The sequence below is a fragment of the Carcharodon carcharias genome, chromosome 5 (assembly GCF_017639515.1).
Source record: "Carcharodon carcharias isolate sCarCar2 chromosome 5, sCarCar2.pri, whole genome shotgun sequence".
In the NCBI taxonomy this organism is placed as follows: Eukaryota; Metazoa; Chordata; class Chondrichthyes; order Lamniformes; family Lamnidae; genus Carcharodon; species Carcharodon carcharias.
This window is the reverse complement of record NC_054471.1, coordinates 188,688,555-188,711,780: the sequence shown is the minus strand read 5'-3', so window position 1 is coordinate 188,711,780 and position 23,226 is coordinate 188,688,555. Positions and strand designations below refer to the sequence as shown.

Sequence of the window (23,226 nt, the reverse complement as noted above, 5' to 3'; positions counted from 1 at the left end):
GAGAATGGAGTGCAGTAAGTTCAGAGAGAGAGAGAATGGGTGAGAGGAGCAGAGAAATTGAGAGGTGAACTTATTGAAACACCAGTAAATGCTGGTACCAAGTCCAAGGGCTGTCTAAGTGCTGGCAACATTGCTGGTATCAAGCAGGGTAAGCAGTCAATCATACTGAAGTATCTTCACAGACAGCAAATCGGGAAGTAAAAACTATTGATTGCCTTCACTTTTAACTTCAAGTTTTTACAGATGGCAAAATAAGTGATTGGAGCGTGCATGTGGGATTAAGGTAGAAGCTAAAGTATCATAAAAGAGCTTCTAAAGAAGAACATTATTATTATTTGAAAAGCGTGCTGGATTTCTTATCATAATTGAAAATTTTGACATTCAACAAAAATAGAATTCTCTTTCAGGGCCACTACTGTTCTTTGGCAGTATTTATAAACTTAAGACACCATTCAAAAAACCCTTATTCAACAAGGTGTAAAATTTTCAAGGGATTTTACCATGGGACTAATGGCAAAAAGCACAGGTCTAGTCAGCTTAGTGATTTCTGCTTTATTGCAGTCTGGGTAGGGGGCATCAACACACCCTATGGAGAAGCATAGAATTACTGATAGCAACTTCTAGATTTCCGTGTTTAACTGCGTGTGTACGGACTCCAGAAGTTGTGTCAGTTTCGGAGTACTAATATTGGCGAATGCTGACAGTTTGCCATTATTAACACCGCAAAATCAGGGCCTAAGTGTTTACTAGAATTGTTACTGTACAGATGATCACTGTTTACTAGAATTGTTATTTTACAGATGATCTTCAGTTCAATCTGATAATCAATCCAATCAGTTTACAGAACGGAAATAAGACAGATGAGTCTTATCATTTCTTGGCCTGTATTGTTGCTCTTTTTTTTGCATTCGAGCAGTAATTAATTTAGCCTGCATAGGAGGGATTGAATGAACATAAGAACATAAAAAATGAGAACAGAAGTAGGCCAAATTCTTCCCTTCAAGCCTGCCGCAGCATTCGATAAGATCATGGCTGATCTGCCCCAGCCTCAACTCTTCTTTCGTGTCAGCTCCTCAGAGCCGTCAACTCTCCAGTATTTCGAAAATCATTCTACCTCCTCTTTAAATACTTTCAGTGATCTAGCATCCACAACTCTCTGGAGTAGAGAATTTCAGACATTCAGTACCCACTGAGAGAAGAAATTCCTTCGCATCTCAGTTTTAAATGAGTGCCCCCTTATTCTGTTACTATGGCCAGAATCTTCGGGTTGGCGAACCGGGCAGGGCCCTTCTCACCGATGTGTAAAACAACGTGTGGTGACCTTGGGCCGGCATCCTAACATCACCATGCATCATTCAGATCTTGAGTTCGGTGGGCGTGCACCTGCTGAACTGCCAAAGGCCTAATAAGGCCATTTAAACAACAATTAAACGAATTAACTGAGCTGCTCGTCCAACCTTAAGCTTGGCGGGGGGCAGGCCAAGAGCCCAGGCGGCCTTCGCATTTATCATGAAACCTCATCCACGGGCCGCATGAGGTTTCATGAAGGTTTTTGAGGTTTAATAAAAATTTTTAATAAAATTCATTGACGTGTCCCAGCTCACATGACACTGTCACATGACACTGTCGCATGTCTTAATTTCTTTTTTCCTTATTAAAATTTTCAAAAATCAAACTAATCTCCCTGAGGCAGCTCTGTGCTCTTTCGCACGCATGCGTGAAAGAACACAGACCCTGGATCAGCCTCCTCACACTTTCCTACATTAAACTCCATCTGCCAAGTTTTTCCCACCCACTCAACCTATCTATGCCCCCTTGCAGATTCCTTATGTCTTCATCACAACATGCCTTCCCAACTATTTTTGTATCAGCAGCAAATTTGGATACATTACACTCTGCCCCCTCCTCCAAATCATTAATATAGATAGTAAATAATTGAGGCCCTAGGACTGATCATTGTGGCAATCCACAAGTTATGTGTTTCCAACCTGAAACCCATTAAATTGACTCTCTGTCTTCTGTGTGTTAACCAATCCTCAATCCATGTTCTGCAAAGCGGTCACCCAGTCTGTCTGCAAGTATTACCCAGACCTCCCTGTCACTTGCCATTTCAACACTCCACCCTGCTCTCATGTCCACATGTCCGTCCTTGGCCTGCTGCATTGTTCCAGTGAAGCTCAACGCAAACTGGAGAAACAGCACCTCATCTTCCGACTAGGCACTTTACAGCCTTCCAGACTGCATATTGAGTTCAACAATTTTAGATCATGAACTCTCTCTTCCATCCCCACCCCCTTTCCGATTTTCCCCCTCCTTTTTGTTTTTTCCAATAATTTATATAGATTTTTCTTTTCCCACCTACTTCCATTATTTTTAAGTGTATTTCCGTCCATTGTTTTATCTCTACCTTTTAGCCTATTTCGATCTCTTCCCCCCACCCCACCCCCACGAGGGCTATCTGTACCTTGCTTGTCCTGCTTTCTACCCTTAATTAGCACATTCCTTTTGATAATATCACCACCTTCAACACCACTTTGTCCTTTTGTCTGTGACATCTTTTGGTTATCTCCACCTATCACTGGCCCTCTATCCAGCTCTTCTTGTCCCACAGAGCTCCAAGGGAAGGGTCATATCTGCATGCTGTAGCTAAGGTGTGAGACATGGCACATACCACTGCTTCAGTACTGAGGCTTGTATGTGTACGCAGCTCATGTAGGTGTGCAAAGAACATGTGAAAGTTATGGGCCTTGTCTGCATGTATTCTACAATATACAGTCCTATCAGCATGTATAGGGTTTGAATTCTGACATTCTGTCACTCCCAGCATTGCGTGTATGGTTTGATTATGGACAATTAAACTGCATGGGCCCCTCATTTACTATCATTGGTGTTCATGCGAGGAGGCCAAGTTGTGAATGATTTATTACCATGTGTGTTTACACTATGATGGGACCCATAGTTATGATGGTGAGGGTTCCAGCCATAGGAATGTGACTGAGTCAAACTCATCAATGTTTATTTTCTCCCTTGTGAGGTATGGGCAGTCCCTTGAGTAATTGTAGAGTCAATGTACAAGGGTCTTTTGGTGGAAATATGTCACCAGGCATTGGCTGATGGCGATTGTGATATTGGAGGACTTTACAAAAGTCTGTTTTGCACAAGGACACAGCTGGAAATGGTCCCCTCCTGCACAGAGTCAGCCCCGGCTATGCGGCCATGCCACGCAGCTGCTTTGCCATTGATGGTCTCCTCATCCTCAGCCATTTTGGGATCTTTTGAATGGACAGGGACCTCCTCCTCCTCATCTTCCTCTTCCTTAGAGGTTGGAACCCTGCCCATGGCATCATCATCATCATCGATTTGTATGCCCCTCTGCAGTGTAATGTCGTGCAGCATGCCGCACACCAATACTATTTTTCATACCCTTGCTGGGGTATGTTGCAGAGCTCCTCCTTAGGGATCGAGGCACCTGAAGTGCATTTATAAAATGCCAATTGCTTGCTTGATTGTGCATCTTGTGCCAACATGGCTGCTGTTGTGGCTACGCTCTGTCTCCATTTCTGGGCCCCTAAAGCGCGTCAATAGCCAAGTTCTTAAGGGGTAGCCCCCGTGTCCCCATGAATCCAACCACAGATCTTCATTGGTGGCTGAAAAAGCTGAGGGGGTTGGGAACGCTTTAGTTTGAAGGAGTCGTGGCAGCTGCCAGGGAACCTGCACACAGATGAAGGAAGACCTTGTTGTGGTCACAAACCACCTGAACATTGGGTGGAAGAACTGCCGGTTGAAACTTGTGTCTGCATGTCGAATTGGAATCTTTATGGCAACATGGGTGCAACCAATAGCACCCTGCACCTGAGGGAAGCCAGCTATTTGGGTAAAGGCCATGACTCTCTGCATCTGAGACACCAAATATATAGGGCACTTATGGCTGAGCCCCTATACCAGTGACAGGGCATTAGTTACAGCCTTAATGAAGCTGTGTGCTGCTGACTGGGATATAACAGACAGGTCTCTGGATGATCCCTAGAAAGTTCTTGAGGCAAAGGAGTTGAGAGCAATGGTTATCTTCACAGCCACCGCCAGGGTACAGGCGTCGATGGATAATGGCTCGAGTTGCTGCTGGACCATGCGACGTATAACCTGTCACCACCTCACAGCTTAGCCTCAGTCACCTTCAACACTGGCTCTCTGTCATATTGAGGCAAGGTGTCCTAGGTCTGTATACCCTTCTCACAGGGTAGTACCTGGCTGTCCTGCTTCTCCTCCTCCTCCCCCTCCCCCTCCCTGGTGTGCATTCAATAGCCTTTTCCTCTTGACCTTCTGCCCTCCCTCTGGCCTCCATCTGCTCAGGGTGGCTGGTTTCCATGGCCTCAGTGTGCGAGGGTGCCATACCCATCTTCTATGTCCCTTCGTACAAAGTGTTACACGCCCATCTCCATCATAAAGTTCCTCCTGGCATCTGGGCATGCGAATCAGTGGGGGCAAACAAAGTTGTCCTGCAAGACCGGGAGCCCCACCCTCCTACTCCCCTGGATTAAGGGAAGGCGGTTGGAATTTGTTTCCTGAATAAAACTTTAAGCCAAATTCCACAGGGGGCCTTACCAAAGGGGGTTCCCCTGGCTCTCCAAAGAAATACACCAAATTCAGACCTGCTCGTACCAGGTTGAATTTGCACACTTCGGGATCTACACTCCTAGGCTACCAACATCCAACTAGAGTGGAAGCAACAGCTAATTTAAATAGCCAGCTGCCTTCGTGAAATGCGCACACCGCCACCACATCCCCCCCCCCCCGCCACCCATTCCTGCCCCTGTGAAAATAGGAAGTGCCCTTTTTGGGTGTGTGACTTATGGTCTTTGGGCAGTTCTGCTATTTTAGTCATGATGGGGAGGCTGTCCATCGAGGTGAAAATCTGGGCATTTGTGACCTCCTCACAACTCGCTTTCCGACATATCTTCACACCATCGGCAAATTCTGCTACAATCCAATGCCTTCATCCAAGACACGAATATAGATCGTAAATAGTTGAGGTTCTCACACTGATCCCTGCGGCACTCCACTAGTTACAGCTTGCCGATGTGAAAATGACCCATTTATCCTAACACTCTACTTTCTGTTAATTAGCCAGTTATCTAGCCATGCTAACATATCATCCCTAACAACATATGCTCTTATCTTGTGGCACCTTATTGAATGCCTCTTGGAAATATAAATTCACAGCATCCGCTGGTTCCCCTTTATCCATTCTCAATGAACTCTTAATTTATTCATAGGATGGGGGCATCACTGGCTAGGCCAGCATTTATTGCCCATCCCTAGTTGCCCTTGAGAACTGAGTGGCTTTCAGAGGCAGCCTGTTTGGGGTCACATGTAGACTAGGTAAGCACAGCAGATTTTCCCTTCATTAGTGAACCAGATGGGTTTTATAACAATGGTTTATTCCAGATTTTGTATTTGAATTCAAATTTCACCATTTGCCATGGTGGGATTTGAACTTGGATCCTCCTGGGTCTCTGGATTAATTAGTCCAGTGTCAGTACCACTACACCACCACCTCCCCTTTCACAATACCATATCGACTCGGCTTGATTGTATAACACTTTTCTAAATGTCCTAGCATTATCCCAACGGCAGATGTTGGACTAACTTGCCTATAGTTTCCTGTTTTCTGTCTCCCTCCTTTCTTGATCAGAGGTGTTACATTGCCGTTTTAAAATCCGAGAGCTTTCCAGAATGTAGAGAGTTTTTGAAGATTACAACCAATGCATCCACTATCTCTGCAGCCAATTCTTTTAAGACTCTAGGATGCAGGACAACAAGTCCATCAGACTTGTCAGCTTTAAGTCCCATTCATATTCTCATTATTTTATTCTCTAGTGATAGCGATTGGTCTAAGTTCCGCCCTCCCTTTTGTATCTTGATTTTCAACTATTCTTGGAGTGCATTTTGTATCTTCTACTGTGAAGACAGATACAAAATACTAGTTCAAAGCCTCCACCATGTTTCCCATTATTAATTCCCCAGTCTCACCCTCTAAGGAACCAATGCTCACTTTAGCTACTCTTGTCCTTTTTATTTTCTCGTAGAAGCTTTTACCGTCTGTCATTATGTTTCTTACTAGTTTTCTTTCATACTTCAATCTCACCCTCTTTATTATTTTTTTAGTCATCCTTTGCTGATTTCTAAAACTTTCCCAATCTTTGCAGCATTGTACGTTTTTTCTTTCAATTTGATAGCACCTTTAATTTCCTTAGTTAGCCACAGATAGTCCATCCTTCTTTGCACAATTTAGTTCGATTGCAGCGCAGCCACATGTTGGATCTTCTTGGCCCCACCCTTCCCCAACTCTAAGTAGTCTTGCAATCAACAAAGCATCGCTATCCCAGAGAACCATTGCTCAACGCCAAGTCTTGCCTTACCATTCGTCGCATGTGTCAGGCAGCAGGCGAAGATGGGTGAGATGGGAAAATGCTGCAAACAAGTCATTCTTGTGTGACTGAAAAGAAAATGAACAGGAACCTAACAATCTAGCATGGTGTTGTGCACCCACTCTTGTGCACCTGCAAATTGTTACTCTTCATTTTAATGTTGCTCCTATATTGTGCAACCCCTGTGGATTCAGCAGAACTGGAAACAGGCTGCTCAGATAAGCTGCTATCATTGCTGAGATGCTCTTAACTGGTTTCCTCTGCGCTTTGGAGCCTGTGAAGGTTCTGCTGAAAACTGCTCCACCCAGAACTGTACAGGGGTGACTGAGTCATCGTGATGTGATGCACGTGGGTTGCTGAGTGAGATGGGGGGCAATGAGTAAGAACCTGAAGTGCTTTGAGCAGGGTCCTCACGTCTACTTCCATACCCCGTTTCTCCATTTTCTCTCTCCACTCACACGACTGATCTGGAGTACACTCTGCTGCACATCAGTGGGGGACTGAAGGCTCAAGGCAGGAGGTTGATCAGTTTTGTTTAATGTGACACTCCAGGTGTGCAAACTGTTGCTGATACCTGGCCAAGCACCCATTGCGTTGCTGCATTTGACATTTCATGAATGAAAACATTATGGCAAGGATCTGACACATCGTGGCACTCATGCTTAAGACAGACTCCTCCAATCTCTCTGCAAGAGTGCTCATTGCTTCTGGAAAATCTGATCAGACGTCACACATATCTGCTGCTGCCTCAGGAATAGTTTTGTCATTGGTCCCCAAGGCTCAGTATCTGAGCAGAGTTTGGAGTGTCCTGCATCCTTTGAGATCGGGATTCTCCACTGTTGTCTTTGTCTCCAACATCTGCTCTTGCCAGTGATGCGTGCGACATCATGTGAACACCCAACTACCTGTGGCCGGAATTTTCCGGCCCCTCCTACTGGCGGGATTTTCTGGTACCGCTGAATTCAACAGGCGTTTGAATGGCTTGCAGCATCTACCACGGAGGAACATGCCATTGCAGGGCCAGGAAATCCCAACCTTTGTCACTCGCCCCACCAAGGTGTGTGTGTATATGATTTGGTGGATGGTGTGAATGAGTCCTATGATGGTGCATCCTCAGAGTGAGTCTTTGCCCTCCTCCTGCACCATCTCCTGTGCAACCCTCAATGGCACTGTAGGAGATTAAAACATGGTTTAGAACTGCAAAGGTTGGAAGGACTTAGCTAGACATTGTACACATGATCATATTTCACTGACTGCAGACATTAGGTCAACATGACTGAGAGTTGTATGCCATGTAGCTGTGTGATATTTAATTCTATTACCAGGATCACCAAAACTCAGCTTATCTTGAGTGCCTCCTGCTCTGGCTGTCAGAATCAGGATGGCTGGAGAGCCACTGTCAGTTCTCTGCCTTTCCCTGGTGTTCTGTGCTCTCTTGTCCTGCAAGGAGGAAGAGAAGAGTTCCATTAGTGAGATTAACAAAATGTTCTGAAAGGGTGAATGGATGAGCTAATTGTTCAGGGAATCTGGAGGCCAGGTCCACATGCTATAGCTGGATCAAAGGATCACTGACAAATAGATTCCAAGTACTTCTGGGTTCCAGTGCATTACGAGGTTCCCTGATCTTTCAGTGAATCTGTCCAAATGGCTATGACCGTATCATATTTACATTTAAAACAATCATGCAATAGATGCATAACTCTGACACAGGACAAGAATATGAGTAGGAGCAACTTACTATTTATACAGTCTGTAGCACAGAAAATATCAAAGCTAATAAGAGAAATCTTCTAGTTAATTACATGCCATTCATTACATCTTGTGCCCTGTTACAATTTTTGATGGTTCCTCTGCATGGCAGACATTGCCCATTCCACTAAAATGAGTCTTACTCTTATCTGCAGAACAGGCAGTCCTCGACTTTGAGGTGTAACTTATCACATGCAGTAAACATGCAAGATGAATTACCATTGAATTCATTCCACGAAAGAAGAGGGGCCTGAAATTCCACAGCCCTTCTGACCTACTCCCACCATGGATCTGGTAGGATTGTGGTGATGGTCTGGGAATTAATTTAGGAACTGGATTCCAGCCTTCCTTGCCAGTTTCCACAGGCTCCTGTTTGGTATGCCTAGTGAAAAGGAACTGTACCAGGGACAAAAGCAGGGCTCCCTAGGGGTCGGGGACTGGACTGTGGCCCTGCCTTTGAAAAAGTTATTTTATTCTTATTTTGGCCCCCTTGTTAAGGGAGCTGATGGGAAACCTTGTGGCATGTTTCTAGAAGAAAAGGAAGCTGTAAGTTATGCTCACAAAAAACTGGAGGAATTAGAAGGGTTTATGTTCAGCTCTGTGGTTGAAGCAGAGTTTTGAACGATTTACTCGGCACTAGAAATAAAGTTAAGGGCTGTTGACACTGAATGGAAAGGATGTTTTATTCTGCCACACTGCTCACCACTCATTCCTTGTCTCGGTAAACACTACTCGCAAAATGATAAGGAGGGAAACAGTTTGAGTTTTGTCTGGTGCGGTAATTTGTATGGAAGAGAAGCACTAAATTTACAAAACTATAACTTTGTTACTGTCCTTCCAGGAATTGCAGCAGCAACAATGTGTCATCTTGACAAGGATGCACAGCTTTCCGAGAAGCAGCTAAGGGTGGCGTTTGATGGGGACTCCCTTGTTCAGCACGAACAGGATGAGAAAAGTATGCAGGGTTATATGGTGTCAAATTCACCCTACGATCATGAGTCCAAGTCAGCCTCACAGGTATGATTCACTATGACACCAGAAATTCTTGGTAGATGATGTATTTGGGTGATTTACATAAAGCTCGTTTACGTTTACGTAGAACATATTTATAATTTGTGGGATCTTAAATTCAAACTTATTTTAAAGGGCTGACTTTATAAGTGCTAGCAGAGAGCCTTTCTTGCACGATACATGTATCAGAAAATCACAGATAAACAACACAAAATGTTCTGCCCATATTAATGGAATGTTGCAGCCTCCAATTAGAATTATAAGCTCATAGGGCAGAATTTTACGGCAGCGGGATTTTACGTTCCCGCTGGAGTCAGCGGGGTTTAGAATGTCTCGCCGCATTTTACGGCTCTGTCCCCGCCAAAATGGGGCTGTAAAAATTCTGCCCATAAAACTGGCCCTCAAGTATCAAAGAATGAAACCCAATTTCCATTATGAAAGAGATTATCTGTATAGAACTTTCTACACTTGCACACCAAGGAATATGACTACATATTTAAACTGTGGCATGTCTGACTTAGCCAGGGAAAAATAATCTGCCATCATTTCTTGTTGATAGTTGATGAGAACATGTTGAGACTAGTGCATTTCCTATACTTATGACCAAGTTATCAGAGCTTAGTAGCTTATGCATCACATTTAGTTACAGCAGCCTTGCGGTAATGGGATGATAACTGAACAGGTAGTGCGTTTAAAGTTCCCCTCAACTATTGGAACTCATTTAAAGTAACGGGTAGTCCAATGCTTTATGTTCATATCCCTAGCAGGGTTTCAAAGTAAATTCATTCATAAGCCATTGTAGACAAACAACCCTGCTCTTATCCAGGAAACTCAGCTCGTGATTTGATTAGGATGAGCTCAGTAGTCACTGAGATCAGGATAATTTATCTATTATCAATCATTTAGGATGGATGGTCAGCTAACCTTTAAATCTAATATTGTTAATTAGATCAGAAACTGAACCGATTGCCAAGTCTGGATTTCAGGAACCATTTCAAAAACTAAGCAGCAAACTGTCCAATTCCAGGGATTATTAAAGAAAAGCCAAGGGATTTGTCACAGATGTTATTTTTTCTTGCAGTTTTCATTTTTGTTGTTTCCATTCGATATTGAGTATTTTTCTTTGTGGGTACTTTCTACATTTTTTTTCAAATTTCAAACCTCCAGATTTCCTTTTGTTTGACCTCTGGAGCAAATTATGTTTCCAACTCATAATCACTTAACACCAAAGCCCAATTGTTTATTCAATGATTAAGTTAAATTCCGTTAAACCTATTTGCTGTAATTATTATGTAGATGTGTGTGAGCACTCTTTTTCTATTCTGACCCTCTTCTATGCTTTTTGAGTAGTTTCTTCTCTATGTTGTCTGTCACTGCCCTGTCTCTCTTACTCACAAATATACATGAAGATAATAAATGGGATGTGAAGATTGCAGTATTTTAAAACAGCATTTTGAAGTGGAAGCATAGAAGCTTTTAAAGGATTCTTATTTAGCTGTATTTTTGAAATGTATTTGAAGTTTAAAAAGAAGCAACTATTAGTTTGCTGATTGAATGACCTGGTGAACTAGGTTAAAATTCGGCTTGGTGTCAAGGAACGAACATTCCCCTTATTGAGTTGGAATAGTGGAAACATTTTTTTCTAAGTTTTAATGTTGCTGCTGAAGATAAGGGCTTAGCAACATGTGGAAACATTGTGTTTTTCACTTATTAGGATGGTCTTGGATTTCTCAAGAAAATGAAGGAGAAAATAGACAAGATTAACAATGGGAATAACTATTAAGGGATTTACTTGCATGCTGGAAAACAGTATGTTACCTCAACATTGAAGAGATAGTAAAACATAACTAAGCATTGTTAACCGTATTTGTGCTGGCATTAATGCTTGAGAATATTATGCAGGATGCTGTTGATTCACATCCAAAGAGCACCAAAAGGATCCAAAAGCAGTAAGTCATATTGTAAATCAGCTGGATTTAAATGAGAAGATAGGTAAGGGTTTTGGAGTTTGTGGGCATTTGATAAATTTACACCTTTAAGATGTCAAAAAAAAAGATTATGGAATTATTGGCACATTTGCTAGCTAGTTTGAAAACTGGCTTGGCATTGAGAAGCATATGTTTATGATAAATGGAAAAATCTCTAGGGTAAAGGCGAATGGAGTTCCACAGGGTTTGTTCTGGGTCCCTGCTATCTGTTTATTATTCGTACATGTTCTAGAATGTTTCCAACATTACGACATTGACTACACTTCAAAAAATACTTCATTGACTGTAAAGTGCTTTGGGGCATTCCGAGGTCATACAAGATGCTATATAAATGCAAGTCTTTATTTTTCTTTCATGAGTTAGAGAAGAATACTTTTGTCCATTATAACATTTTGCTGATGATATCGTTATCTGGCAATATGATGAGAATAAATAACATATACTAACATATAACAAATAACATACATAACATATACAGCATCCAAAAAGATCTCAGTCAATGAAACATGAGATGAAGAATGGAAAGTGAGTTTTGATGCAGATAAATGTACAGTAACGGACAAGAAGCATAAAATATATATACTGAAAGGGTGTTGTTTAGCAATCGTAAAAATGATTTGAGATGTAATTGTTAATTCTTCTGGCTCTTATTGATCATTGCAACAGATTCCAATGACCAGGTTGAAGGAACAGATGTTGAAATAAAAGATTTACTCTAGAATTAGATTAATTATGCTATTGGGTAGGTAGCTGCATGGCAAATCATTTTTAATATTGATAAATATAAAGTATTGCGCATTGGTTGAAAGTGTGAGATATAAATGAGACAGCGAGACCTTAGAAATTGGTACTGGAGTAATGGTGAATAACATGGTTGTTATGTTTCTAGATTTTATGGGTTCAGCATTATGGGTCACATAAGTAGATCTCTATTCCTCATTGGCCAAAACATATCTTTAGCTATCCAGTATTTAGATACACAGTCGTGTACACCTAAGGTTCAAAGAGAAAGCCCTACCTTTGACTCACCCACCTTAGCCAAAACACTGTGTACCATCAGCTCTGTCTCATGGTGAAGCCAGGGCACTGTTTGCGCTTTGTAGCTGCTGTCCCCACTGATGTGTCGATCATGTAGCTCAAGCAGACATTCCCAGAAAAACTTTACTCCACCCACTGCTATGTATCACCAATGTAGCCATCTAACATTAGCCCTGTGACATACATGAATTGAGAAGATCCATTCTGTCAGTATATACGTAATGTTGGATCACAGGAACATAATTATTCCAGTCACTATAGACTAATTCAACTGCAGCCACAGTACCTTTATCTTTCACTTATTCATGGTGCCCACTCTATTGGAAAGAGCAAGCAGACTAGAAAGCGGCTGCTTAGGGGCTGGAACTACCTACCCCCTCTGTTCCCAGTTATTCACATTGGTTCATGACAAGGTGAAAGAAAAGATAATAATCCTCTGTGTAAATTCTTGAGAAAGATATGGTTGGTATTTTTGAACAGAAATTCTGTTTTCTGGATAGATTAGGTGCAGTTCTACTCTGTAGCTCTGGGAAGGCTGTCAACATTACCCACATTCAACGTGTGTTGCATAATTTTGCCCTTCAGAGAGGAGGATTCATTCAACTAAATGACAGGAAGATAGTCCTTCATCCTTGGAGGAGGTGTAAAAGGAAAATGGATAAATGACCTGCTGCTCCGCAGCCAGAAAGACTGGTGCTTCAGTCCCTGATCCGCAGGACTTTCTTGTAAAGGTTGCACTTATTTCCCTGCATTACAGAAATTAAATTAATTATTATTAATGATCAAAGGATGAGCTGCTGGTCCTCAAACTTACATTGAACTTCACTGGAGCATTGTAGTGGGCCAGCATGGAATGAAATGTCAAAGTGGGCAAGGTGGAGAATTAAAATGCCAGTCAACTGCTAACTGTAGTCTCTGACCTGCATTTAGCATCTAGCAATTCAATGTGTATCTGGTAATGTAACACAAGACCATTTAATCCAGTAATCAGATTATTGAATGTAATTTTGAGTCACAAAATTCTATATAAAATATGTTCAGCATCAAGATGTAAATGACAAAGTCTGCTTAAGTGACCCACTGAGAGAGAAGCCTGAAGTTGTAGCAATAAGTTATGAAGTATGAATTGTTATTTTCATTAATCCTCCAAAGGCAAGAACTATGTTGAAATTTTGTCACTCTATGTTTGTTTCTGGATAGTAAATAAGGGGACATTGTTCAGTGTACAGTGGGAGCTCAGATTTTCTCTGGGGACTACTCCCCTGTTGGCAGTGTGCTGGTACAGTACAGGACATCTGCCCATTCATGTATAATGAGGCCGACAGTGTAGTAACACCAAAGTTGCATTTGAATAATTTGATGTGCTTCACTGTTGTAAATGGTGGAAGATCACCAGTTTTAAGGATAGGGAGTAACACTACTGCAGGATTTAATTGTCAACCTTCGCCTTTGATATTTTCACTTCCAAGTCTGAAGTTTGTGGATGTAAGCTCCATTCAGGAACCTGTGGTACATTGTCTAGACTGAATTACAGTGCAATATTGACAGAGCGCTGCACTGCTGAAGGTGTTCCCTTTCAGATAAGGCCTTAAATCAAGATTCCGTCTGCTCACTGAGGTATATGTAAAATATTCCATGGCGCTGTTTAAAGCAGAGTTGGGGAGCTCTCTATATCCTGGTGTCTTGCCAATTATCTTAATATTGTTTGTGCAAATTGGTTGTCATATTTTGGACATCTTGATAATGGGAAAGATCCAAAGTAAAAGCAAAATCCATCGCCTTTCTTAAACGCCTACAGCAGCTTAAAGTTCTGAGTATTATCAGAGAAATTTATGTTAGTGATCATAAGTATCTGCTTCGTACAATATTTGAAAATATCTAATGCAGGGCACAATCCCACAACCCAACTTCCCATCCATCCTCCATCATTATTTCTATTCCCCAGTGCAGATCTGGGTTATTCCTACAAAAGGTGAGGGGAACAAAATCCTTTTTGGAATGGACCACAGAGGACACCAAAGTGAGCAACTTGGAGCCAGAAGAGATAATTGTCATGGATAGTGCACTCTGCACAACTCACTCACTGCTACTGAGCACAGGAAGACATTTAATGATCTTATCAGACTAGACAAGTTAAGAGAAGTCATTCATGCTTTCTAAGAATATATTTTACTATGCAGCTTTATTACATTGACCTCCTCCCACACTATTGAAGTGATATACTTGTATCCCATCAGTGCCTATGAGGTGGCATAGTACTGCAGCCTTCAACTGCAAGCGTTCCTTCACTCACATCCTTACAGATTTTCACTGAGATAAGAACTGACAACACTGATTTTCCCGAAGAAACCACCCAGACTTGGGCTGTATCAAGTAGGTGGTCTTCTTCTTCAGTTCTCTGTCCTTAGCAATTTTTAAAAATTCATTCATGGGATATGGGCTTCACTGGCTGGGCCAGCATTTATTGCCCATCCCTAATTGCCCTTGAGAAGGTGGTGGTGAGCTGCCTTCTTGAACTGCTGCAGTCCATGTGGTGTAGGTACACCCACAATGCTGTTAGGAAGGGTGTTCCAGGATTTTGACCCGGTGACAGTGAAGGAACAGCGATATATTTCTAAGTCAGGATGGTGAGTGGCTTGGAGGAGAACTTCCCAGGTGGTGGTGTTCCCATGTGTCTGCTGCCTCCATCCTTCTAGATGGTAGTGGTCATAGGTTTGGAAGGTGTTGCCTAAGGAGCCTTGGTGAGTTCCTGTATCTTGTAGATGGTACACACTGCTGCTACTGTTCGACGGTGGTGGAGGGAGTGAATGTTTGTGGGTGCCAATCAAGTGGGTTGATTTGTCTTGGAGAGTGTCAAGCTTCTTGAGTGTTGTTGGAGCTGCCTTCATCCAGGCAAGTGGGGAGTATTCTGTAACACTCCTAACTTGTGTCTTGTAGATGGTGAACAGACTTCGGACAGTCAGGAGGTGAGTTACTTGTCACAGGATTCCTTGTCTCTGACCTGCTGTTGTAGCCACAGTATTTGAATGGTTAGTCCAGTTCACTGAACCACAGCAAGGTGCCATGATTTTTACTATGGGTGGAAAGAAGGGGCAGGCCTTGAATCAACCGCAGCTGGAACAGGGATTGAACCCCATGTTTTTGACACTAATTTGATCCACATGCTGGCCATCCAGCCAACTAAGTTAACTGACCCCGCACCACTCATATCCTTCCATGCACACATCCTATTATGCATGGAAACTAATTGCTGGTTGCAGTTGACTCCACGTTGACACCTGGGTTTCACTTCATGTTAAGGTGACCGAAGGTAGTTTCGCCCTTTTACTCAAACTGAATAAAAATCAACACTAGGGGGAGTAGAGTCCAACAGCTTTACTTCCCTCAGTGAAGCTTAGACTTAAGAACCCAGCTTGAGTAAAAATACTAAACAATTGTTTTATCTGAAGATTATGGAAGGGTTCAGCACCAGTGAATTCCCAGAAACATTTCTGCCTTAAGTGTTGAATCTCCTGTCCATTAGTGGATGTTGAACTTACTGATTATTATTTTGACCAGTTGTGACCATGAGGAAGACTGAAAGTATTGTAAATGCATGAAGAGACAACTTCAGGAATCTACACTACTCAGTATAAGCCAAAGGTGTAAATGAGGGGTGGAGCTCCTGCATACATTTATTCATTCTATGAGACTGAAGTTTATGTACCTCTCCCAGCAATGGAAGATTAATAGATTAAAGCAGCAGGAATATTGGACAGGCGTTCTTTCTGTACGAACTAGTAACCCATCTTTTTCATCTCAGAAAGAAAATTCAATTGTATTTTCTCTGTGACATCTTTGGATCAAAAGTTAACTAATACAGCACTTCTAGCCAAGATAGGCACATTGTATGTGCCGAGATTTTAATCGCTGTCATATATGGGGCTGCTGCTAGTGGAGTTGGCGCTTGCTATTGGGTACTGATCTCTGGAAAGCAGAATGGGAAACTGCATTACTGCAGTAGTTTAAAAGAGCAGGCTCTCCCTTTTATTCCTTTCCTAAATAAGGTTAAGGATATAGCAGTTATGTAACATGGCAGGGAGGAGGCTAACCCAAGGAATAGTCTGGGTACAGAGATAGGAGTTGGCTTTGGCAATCATTGTCATCTCCACTCACAGCATAATTCAATGCTGGAAGTTGTTCAATAACATAACCAATGTAAAAGGAGTGAGTTACACACCGTAACAGTGTCGCCTGAGAAGCAAGTTTGGCATTTGCAATTTTGGACCAAGGAACTGACAGAACCTCATGAGGGTGTAGAGGTTATTTACGTTTCTGTGGCCGGTGGCTTGACATGCCTTGCACATCCTCACTAACTTCTCGATGTCACCATTACTCACTGGCCAATAGACTGTAACACATGCCAGTTATCTCATCTGCTGTATGCCCATATGCCCTTGGTGTAGTTGTGACAATATGTCTTATCAGAGAGCTTCAGGCAAAAGTACTTATTTCCCTTTTGAAAATTATGCCTCTCGAGATATTGAGTTCATCCCTGTACGACCAGAAACATCTGAGGTTGGCTAGCACCTATTTTATTGTGTCGGGCCATCCTTCTATTATAGCTTTCCACAGCACCTTCAGTTGCGGGTCGTTGGCTGTTTCTGACTGAACTTGTACGGATCAAACATTAATTTTGAGCACATTTTTCACCTTAATGTCCATACTGTCTACTTGTAGATCTACTGGAATGTTTGTATTCTTGTTCGGAGTTGACAACCTGCTCAGCGTGTCTGAGGTGACAATTTTGGTACCAGGCTCGCACCAGATGTCAAAGTTGTTACCCCTGCACTTTTACGAGGAGTCATTGTAGTCAAGGTGGTGCACTTGTCTGGTTTGTACCAGATCTTCTCCAGTGGCTTGTGATCGGCTTCTACAGTAAACTGCTTACCAAACAGGTAAGTGTGAAATCTTGTGATCCCAAATACCAAAGCGAGTGTCTCGTGCTCTATGTTGCTGGAGTAACTGGATTGTGCTTGAGATAGGCCTTTTGGATCCGAATGCGATTGGTTTGCTACCTTGCATGATGCACGCTCCTAGTCCTTTCTATGAGATGTCAACTTCCAAGATTGTCTTCTGCCTTGGGTCACAGTACTGTGGAGTGCAGGTATCTGCTGACAATGATTGTTTGAGAGACTCGAACATATGTTGGTGGTCCTCGTGCCACACATATGGTATATCTGTCTTCAGTAGCTCTCTCAATAATGATGCTTTGTTGGAAAAGTTCAGAATATATGGTGCCAAGAAGTTGAAAAATCCAAGGCATCTCTGTAGGTCTTCTTTGTCCTGAGGGGTTGGCATGTGTCTGACATCCTTGAATTTGCCTGGAATCCGATCAGATTCTGCAACCTGAATGGATGGAGCCAAAGAAATTGATTGACTTCCGTTCACCTGGCACTTCCTGCTGTTGAAGATGAGCCCCTCATGGTGAGTTACTGCCATCAGTAGGTGAAGATTTTGATCATGCTCTTCTTTGATTTTGCCCATCACTGCGAAATCATTGGCCATGCATATGCATCCAGGCACACTTCCTGTGAATCTGTCCATGTGCTGATGGAACAGATCTTGACTGGCAGATAAGCCGAAGGGTAGTCTATGGCAACAATATCTTCCAAATAACATTCTGAAGGCAGTGACCTCCTGAGACTCTTTGGATAAGTGGACCGACCAATGCCCATGTTTTGCATCCAGCTTGGAGAAGAGTCTAGCTCCTGTGAACCTGGGATTCAGTTCCTCAAGTGTTGGAATCTTGTGTGAGCATCTCTTTGGGGAGAGGTTTAGACATTTCGGGTCCATTCATACCCTGATTGTGCTGTCCTGTAGAGTAATTGAACTACACCAGTCTGTGTGGAGATGAACAGGGCAGATGATGACATTGTTTTCCATGTTATCAAGCTCACATTTAGGGTGGAATCATCCAGTCCCATTGGTGGTGGGCATCATAGCTTGTGGGGAGGGGGGGTTGGGGGTGGTGGTGCAATATAGCGAGAAGGTCAAAAATCGGTTTCACGCCATCGTCAAACCAGTTTGCGATTGTTTCGTCCATCTGCCAATGGAGGGGCGTGGATGGTGGTTGAGGGAGGGGAGGTAGCACAGACTGAAGGAAGTACACAAGCATATGCCGGTGGGGAGAGGGGTTGGAGTGATGGTTGGGGTGGGGGGCGGGGGGGTGTTGAGGGAAGTGTCTGTGCGCTTGGAAAAGCTTGTCAAAAGTGAACATTTTTCCACAGCTGAGACTGTTCAGCAGCAGCTCCATTGACAGGCTTGGAGCTGGGCCCCTGAAGCTTCTCTGCCCACTCAAACAACATAAAAACATGAAAGTGCCACCAAATGCTCCAGAACCTTTCACCCCACGGGCGCAGGCTGCAAATTAATGTGCATTTTAGGGGGCAGCAGAACAATTGGCCGACTGGGCAAGTTGTACAATCCCGTTGCGAAAGGTGGCCATGGTGCAGTGACTGGTGGAGGTGCTCACAGCCCCTAGCAATGTCTTTATTCAGGTTTGGACCAGTCTCCCCCATGGTTCAAGCTAACAGCGCAGCCTTGCAGTGCAGGTTTGGAGAATACCTGAGCTGAGAGCACAGCATCTAATGGGCAAAGCTGCTGCCAACCGGTCAAATGGAGTAGGGCAGATGTAGGTGGGGTTTCAGACAGCCAATGCGCACACTACACACTGGCCATCCAAGTGGTGGCCAGCACATTCCTGCATGCGTGAAGGGGCTTTCAGACTTAACCAAGAGAAAGGTTCTTAGTATATCCATGCTAACCCACGTGTCTCTCTCTTTGATCCTGCAGGAGGAGAACATCAGGATCATGGAACCTGGTGATTTAGTGGCATATCTCATGGCTTACAGGGAGCAGAGCAGAAGAAAAAGAAGAGAGCAGTGAAACGCTTGGCTTGGCAAAGGGAGGAGCACCTCCCTCAAGATGAAGGGGCAGCAGCCATCGCTCGTAGGTGCTTTGCTTGTCCCAGGGTCTATAGACGGCACCTGTCCTTCCTGCAGATGTCTGAGAACCAGTGTCGCCGAAGACTACGCATGTCTAGGGAACTGGCTGGTCACGTGCCATCTGCTGCAGGATTGGACGCCCTGGGGGGCATCCACTGCCAGCGGCTGTGAAAGCGACTGCACAAATCCCAGTGCTCTTGTCTCCTGGCTTTCCTGATCCCAGTCGAAATGCACAAATTTCTGTGCCTTTGCGAAGATGGTGTCCGTGACCTCCTGGACACCTGCCAGGCCAGATGAGAAGGATGCCAGGCAGGCATGGGTGGTGAGTGGTGTCATGGGTGGGATGAGGAAACGATCCGTAGGATGGATGAAGGTGCGTGGGAGAGAGCGAACGGTGATGTCCTTTGAATTGGTAGTGAGTGAGATCCCTGCGGATGTGTGATGGGTTTGTGACTGTGTGAGTTAGAGTGATGAGAAGAGTGACTTAAGTTGGTGGAATGGAGGAAATCATTTATCCTTTTTCAGCACTGGGTGGCTGTCCTCTTTTGCAGGGCGTTGACGCTGACCACCACTGCCACCATGCTGGGTTGGTGACCTTGTTTGCTGGTCTTCATCCAGAGCAGGGATAGAGGACTTCACAGCGGGCCTCCATTGCGTCCAGTAGGCACTCGAGAGAGGCATCACTAAATTTGGGGGCAGCATGTTTCGTTCCTTTGGCGGCCATGACTTTCCAGCAGCTTTTGATCTCTTGGGGAGAGCTAGCTCTGTGAGAGGGTGCCCAGATTACTGAAGGCCTGAGGTGAGGGTGGGGCAGGTGAATCATAGGCTGGCCCACAGCAACCCAGCGCGTTTCCCATGAATGCATTATTCATGAGGTGGGACAAGTTGGGAATGGGACGATACAGCATGAAAACCTGCCATTGCGGCCGTGGGTAATACGACTTTTCTCACCCTCGCTACCGCACTTAGTGTAAAACTGGGACGAGCTCTGCCCTTAAGCTTTTCTTGTATTTGAATATTGCACTCTCTGGGAAGGCCGATGTCCAAAATTGCGTCTTCTTTGAGGTGCAGTACAGCATCACCTTTGAAATCTCCAATGGTGTCCAGGTACAATTGTGGTAGCTGCTGGACCAACTCAATGCGAGTGTTCTTGGTCTCTTCTGCTGCCATTGGTACCTTGGTGATCTCGTGGATAGTCACAAGTTTGAGATCTGTACATGCTGACAAACCTGCCACTGCTAGCCTGCTCGTGTCTACCTGTGAAATATTTGTGGTTTCCAAGTCAAATTTCTGTAGCTGCATTGCATTGCTAGTGTAACAATGCAAGGGATTGGTAACCCATTGTATGCAGTTAATTTAGCAAGTATCAGTTGTACCATTGATTTCCATCAGTCCAGGTACACGTTCTTCAGGATTCGGACTGTTAGGATATTTGTGCTAGCTTCCATGTCATTCTTGGTCTTGAGTTCATATTTGCCAACTTTCTTTGGGCATATGATGTTGATTGTGGCAAAAGCTTCTAGTAGCCTAACTTCATCCACGGAATATGTTACATTCACAATGTGGAATGTCTGCATGTCGTCTGATAGAAAGCTGTTCCACTCTGGGTCTCGACTTGTGTCTGTCTTGCTGTGAATTTTGTGTATTGGCTGGCATTTGCACATTCCTGGCTGCCGTTGCCATGCTGCTGATTGTTTGCACCCTGTTGTGCCCTCTGGCTGCGTCTCTGGAGCCAGATTTCTTGCCCAGGGGTTCACAGCGTCCTTTTGCACCACACACCTTGCACAGATCCTGCAGGGCAGCTTCACGGTGGGTACGACCAACTGCACTTACCACAGAGCTTGCTTGCTTTTTGTGGCCTGTCTATCGTGCCGATACTGTTAGCTTCACCTAGTGCTTGAGGATGCTATTGCCTGGCTACAAAGGCTTTGTATTTCCTGCCATCTTCTAGCAGTGTATCACTGCTGTGACCTTTCTTTTGTTCCCCAAGGGGTATTTTTGGAATGTTTCGATAGGTGTTGAGGCAATCACTGACTCCATTATTCACTCTGATAGGTCATTCTCTGAAAAGTCGCATTCCTTGCTCCTGCGCATCTGCTGACAAATTGGTCTATTGATCCTGTGGCTGTTGCCTCTAGGAAATCAATTCTAGGTGATGAATTTTAAAATTTACCCTTACCTGAAGCTGATCTTCTAGCTCTTTCCATATCTTTGTGGGATATCTCTGGTCCTCTTCGGATAAGCCAGATATATTGACTCTGTGTAACCCCACATTACCAATTGCCATCAGTATTTTCACGGCTTGCTTATCCGGTTCTGCAACTGATCGGTCTATGAAGCGTAGCTGCATTCTTTGTTTCAAAGGTTTGAATTCATATAGGGCATCGGTGACTTTCCAGTTCACGCAAGAGGGTTTTGTATCCATCCTTCTGTTTTTTAGCCTTTTTCAGACACTATTGGTATGCAGGAATGTTTTATGTGCCTCCAGCAGTGTTCTTGCTGTGCTCTCTGCTTTTTGCTTTCTCCCTTGCTTTATAATTGACTTTATGCACTCCTTGTGTGCCGACAGCATTGTATTTGCTGTGCCTTTTCCATTTTTCATTTTGTGTTTAACTCTGCACCCTCAGCTCCGTTTCAACCTCGCTTTACTTTAAATAGCACCATTCTGAGGCAGCTGGCTGCTTGCCTGGACTTGCCAAACCCAAGGTACTCAGTCTGTGAAGTAAGTGAGCCTTGTTTCTTCCATTTTCGGTGCTTGTTTTCATCTTTATTCTGTACTGTGGGAATTTCTGGAGTGTATTTTTAACTTTGTCTGCTGTTTCTCCCCTTGGTCTTCAAGGTTGTATTCTTTGTTCTGCTTTTTCACTTCATAGTGAACAATCACCGCTGTACATCATGTAGTGATATTCTTGTGCAATCTATTTGTAACACAAATGAGATATGTGGATTCCATTTGCTTGAGAATCTGTGGTGGGGTTTATTTGCAGCTAGATCAGTCCAAGTAGTAAAGCAATCTCTAGGCACATTCTGGAAAAACTCAGCAGGTCTGGCAGCAGTCTGTGGAGAGGAACACAGTTAACGTTTCGAGTCCGGTATGACTCGAAACGTTAACTGTGCTGCTCCTCGCAGATGCTGCCAGACCTGCTGAGTTTTTCCAGGTATTTTTATTTTTGTTTTAGATTTCCAGCATCCGCAGTTGTTTGCTTTTATCTAGGCACATCCTATTGCTTAGTCTACTACAATGCAGAGTGTGACCATGGCTCCTGGTTACATGATGACATCAGGTACATGGCTCAATTGCAGGTTGAGCTCCTTAAAGGGACATCACTCTTAAAGTGATAATACAACACATTCTTACCTTACAAATGCACCTTCATGCACAGCCTAACATAAATGGAAGCAGTAACAGCATCCCATAGTATGTAGCTACATCATTCCTGCATTTGTTTTTGTTCCATTAAAGTTTATTAACTGACTGCCGAGTTTCATTCCATTTGATGTCATGTGGCAAGTTTTCCGACTATTTACCTTCTTCTTAAAGGAGAAAGCAGCTGATAATTGATACCAGAGAACAACCGCAGCTGGTAATAGGCCCAGTCTCTAGCTCCTGTCGCTTCATCTGTTGAGGAATACTGTCAAATCTCAAGCAGGCATACAAATGAAGCATTGAGAGTTAAGAAACTAGGAGGTGAGGCAGCAGCCATAGGCTGATGAGAACATTCATCTTTTCATGTCTCACCAGCACCTGTAGTCCGTCAATCATGATGCAGTGTGAATATTAAAGGCCACACCTTGTACTGAAAGTACTGTAGACATTGTGAATCTCATCTGTCCCGCATTATGCATCCTTTTGTGCCATCCCAGGTGTGTCCCAGCAACAAACAGAGGAAGAGCATCAAATGCAAACAAGTCCTTCCTGCTTCAAGGGCTGACCCTTTTTTGCACCATTATCATTTATTCTCACCTCGCAAGCACCAGCCCAGAGACAGCCACCTAGGGGCCAAGTGGTCAGCGAGCCTGATAAAA

The 23,226-nt window shown here is 43.7% G+C and overlaps 1 protein-coding gene across 1 annotated transcript in view; it reads left to right on the top strand.

Annotated features, from left to right (window-relative positions):
* The window catches only part of LOC121277798 (cytosolic 5'-nucleotidase 1A-like), a 112,051-nt gene that overhangs the window by 37,933 nt on the left and 50,892 nt on the right, over positions 1-23,226 (top strand). Inside the window, exon 5 of the mRNA XM_041187435.1 lies at positions 9,019-9,107. Within this exon, the coding sequence (XP_041043369.1) occupies positions 9,019-9,107 (89 nt within the window). The remainder of the gene's footprint in view (positions 1-9,018; positions 9,108-23,226) is intronic.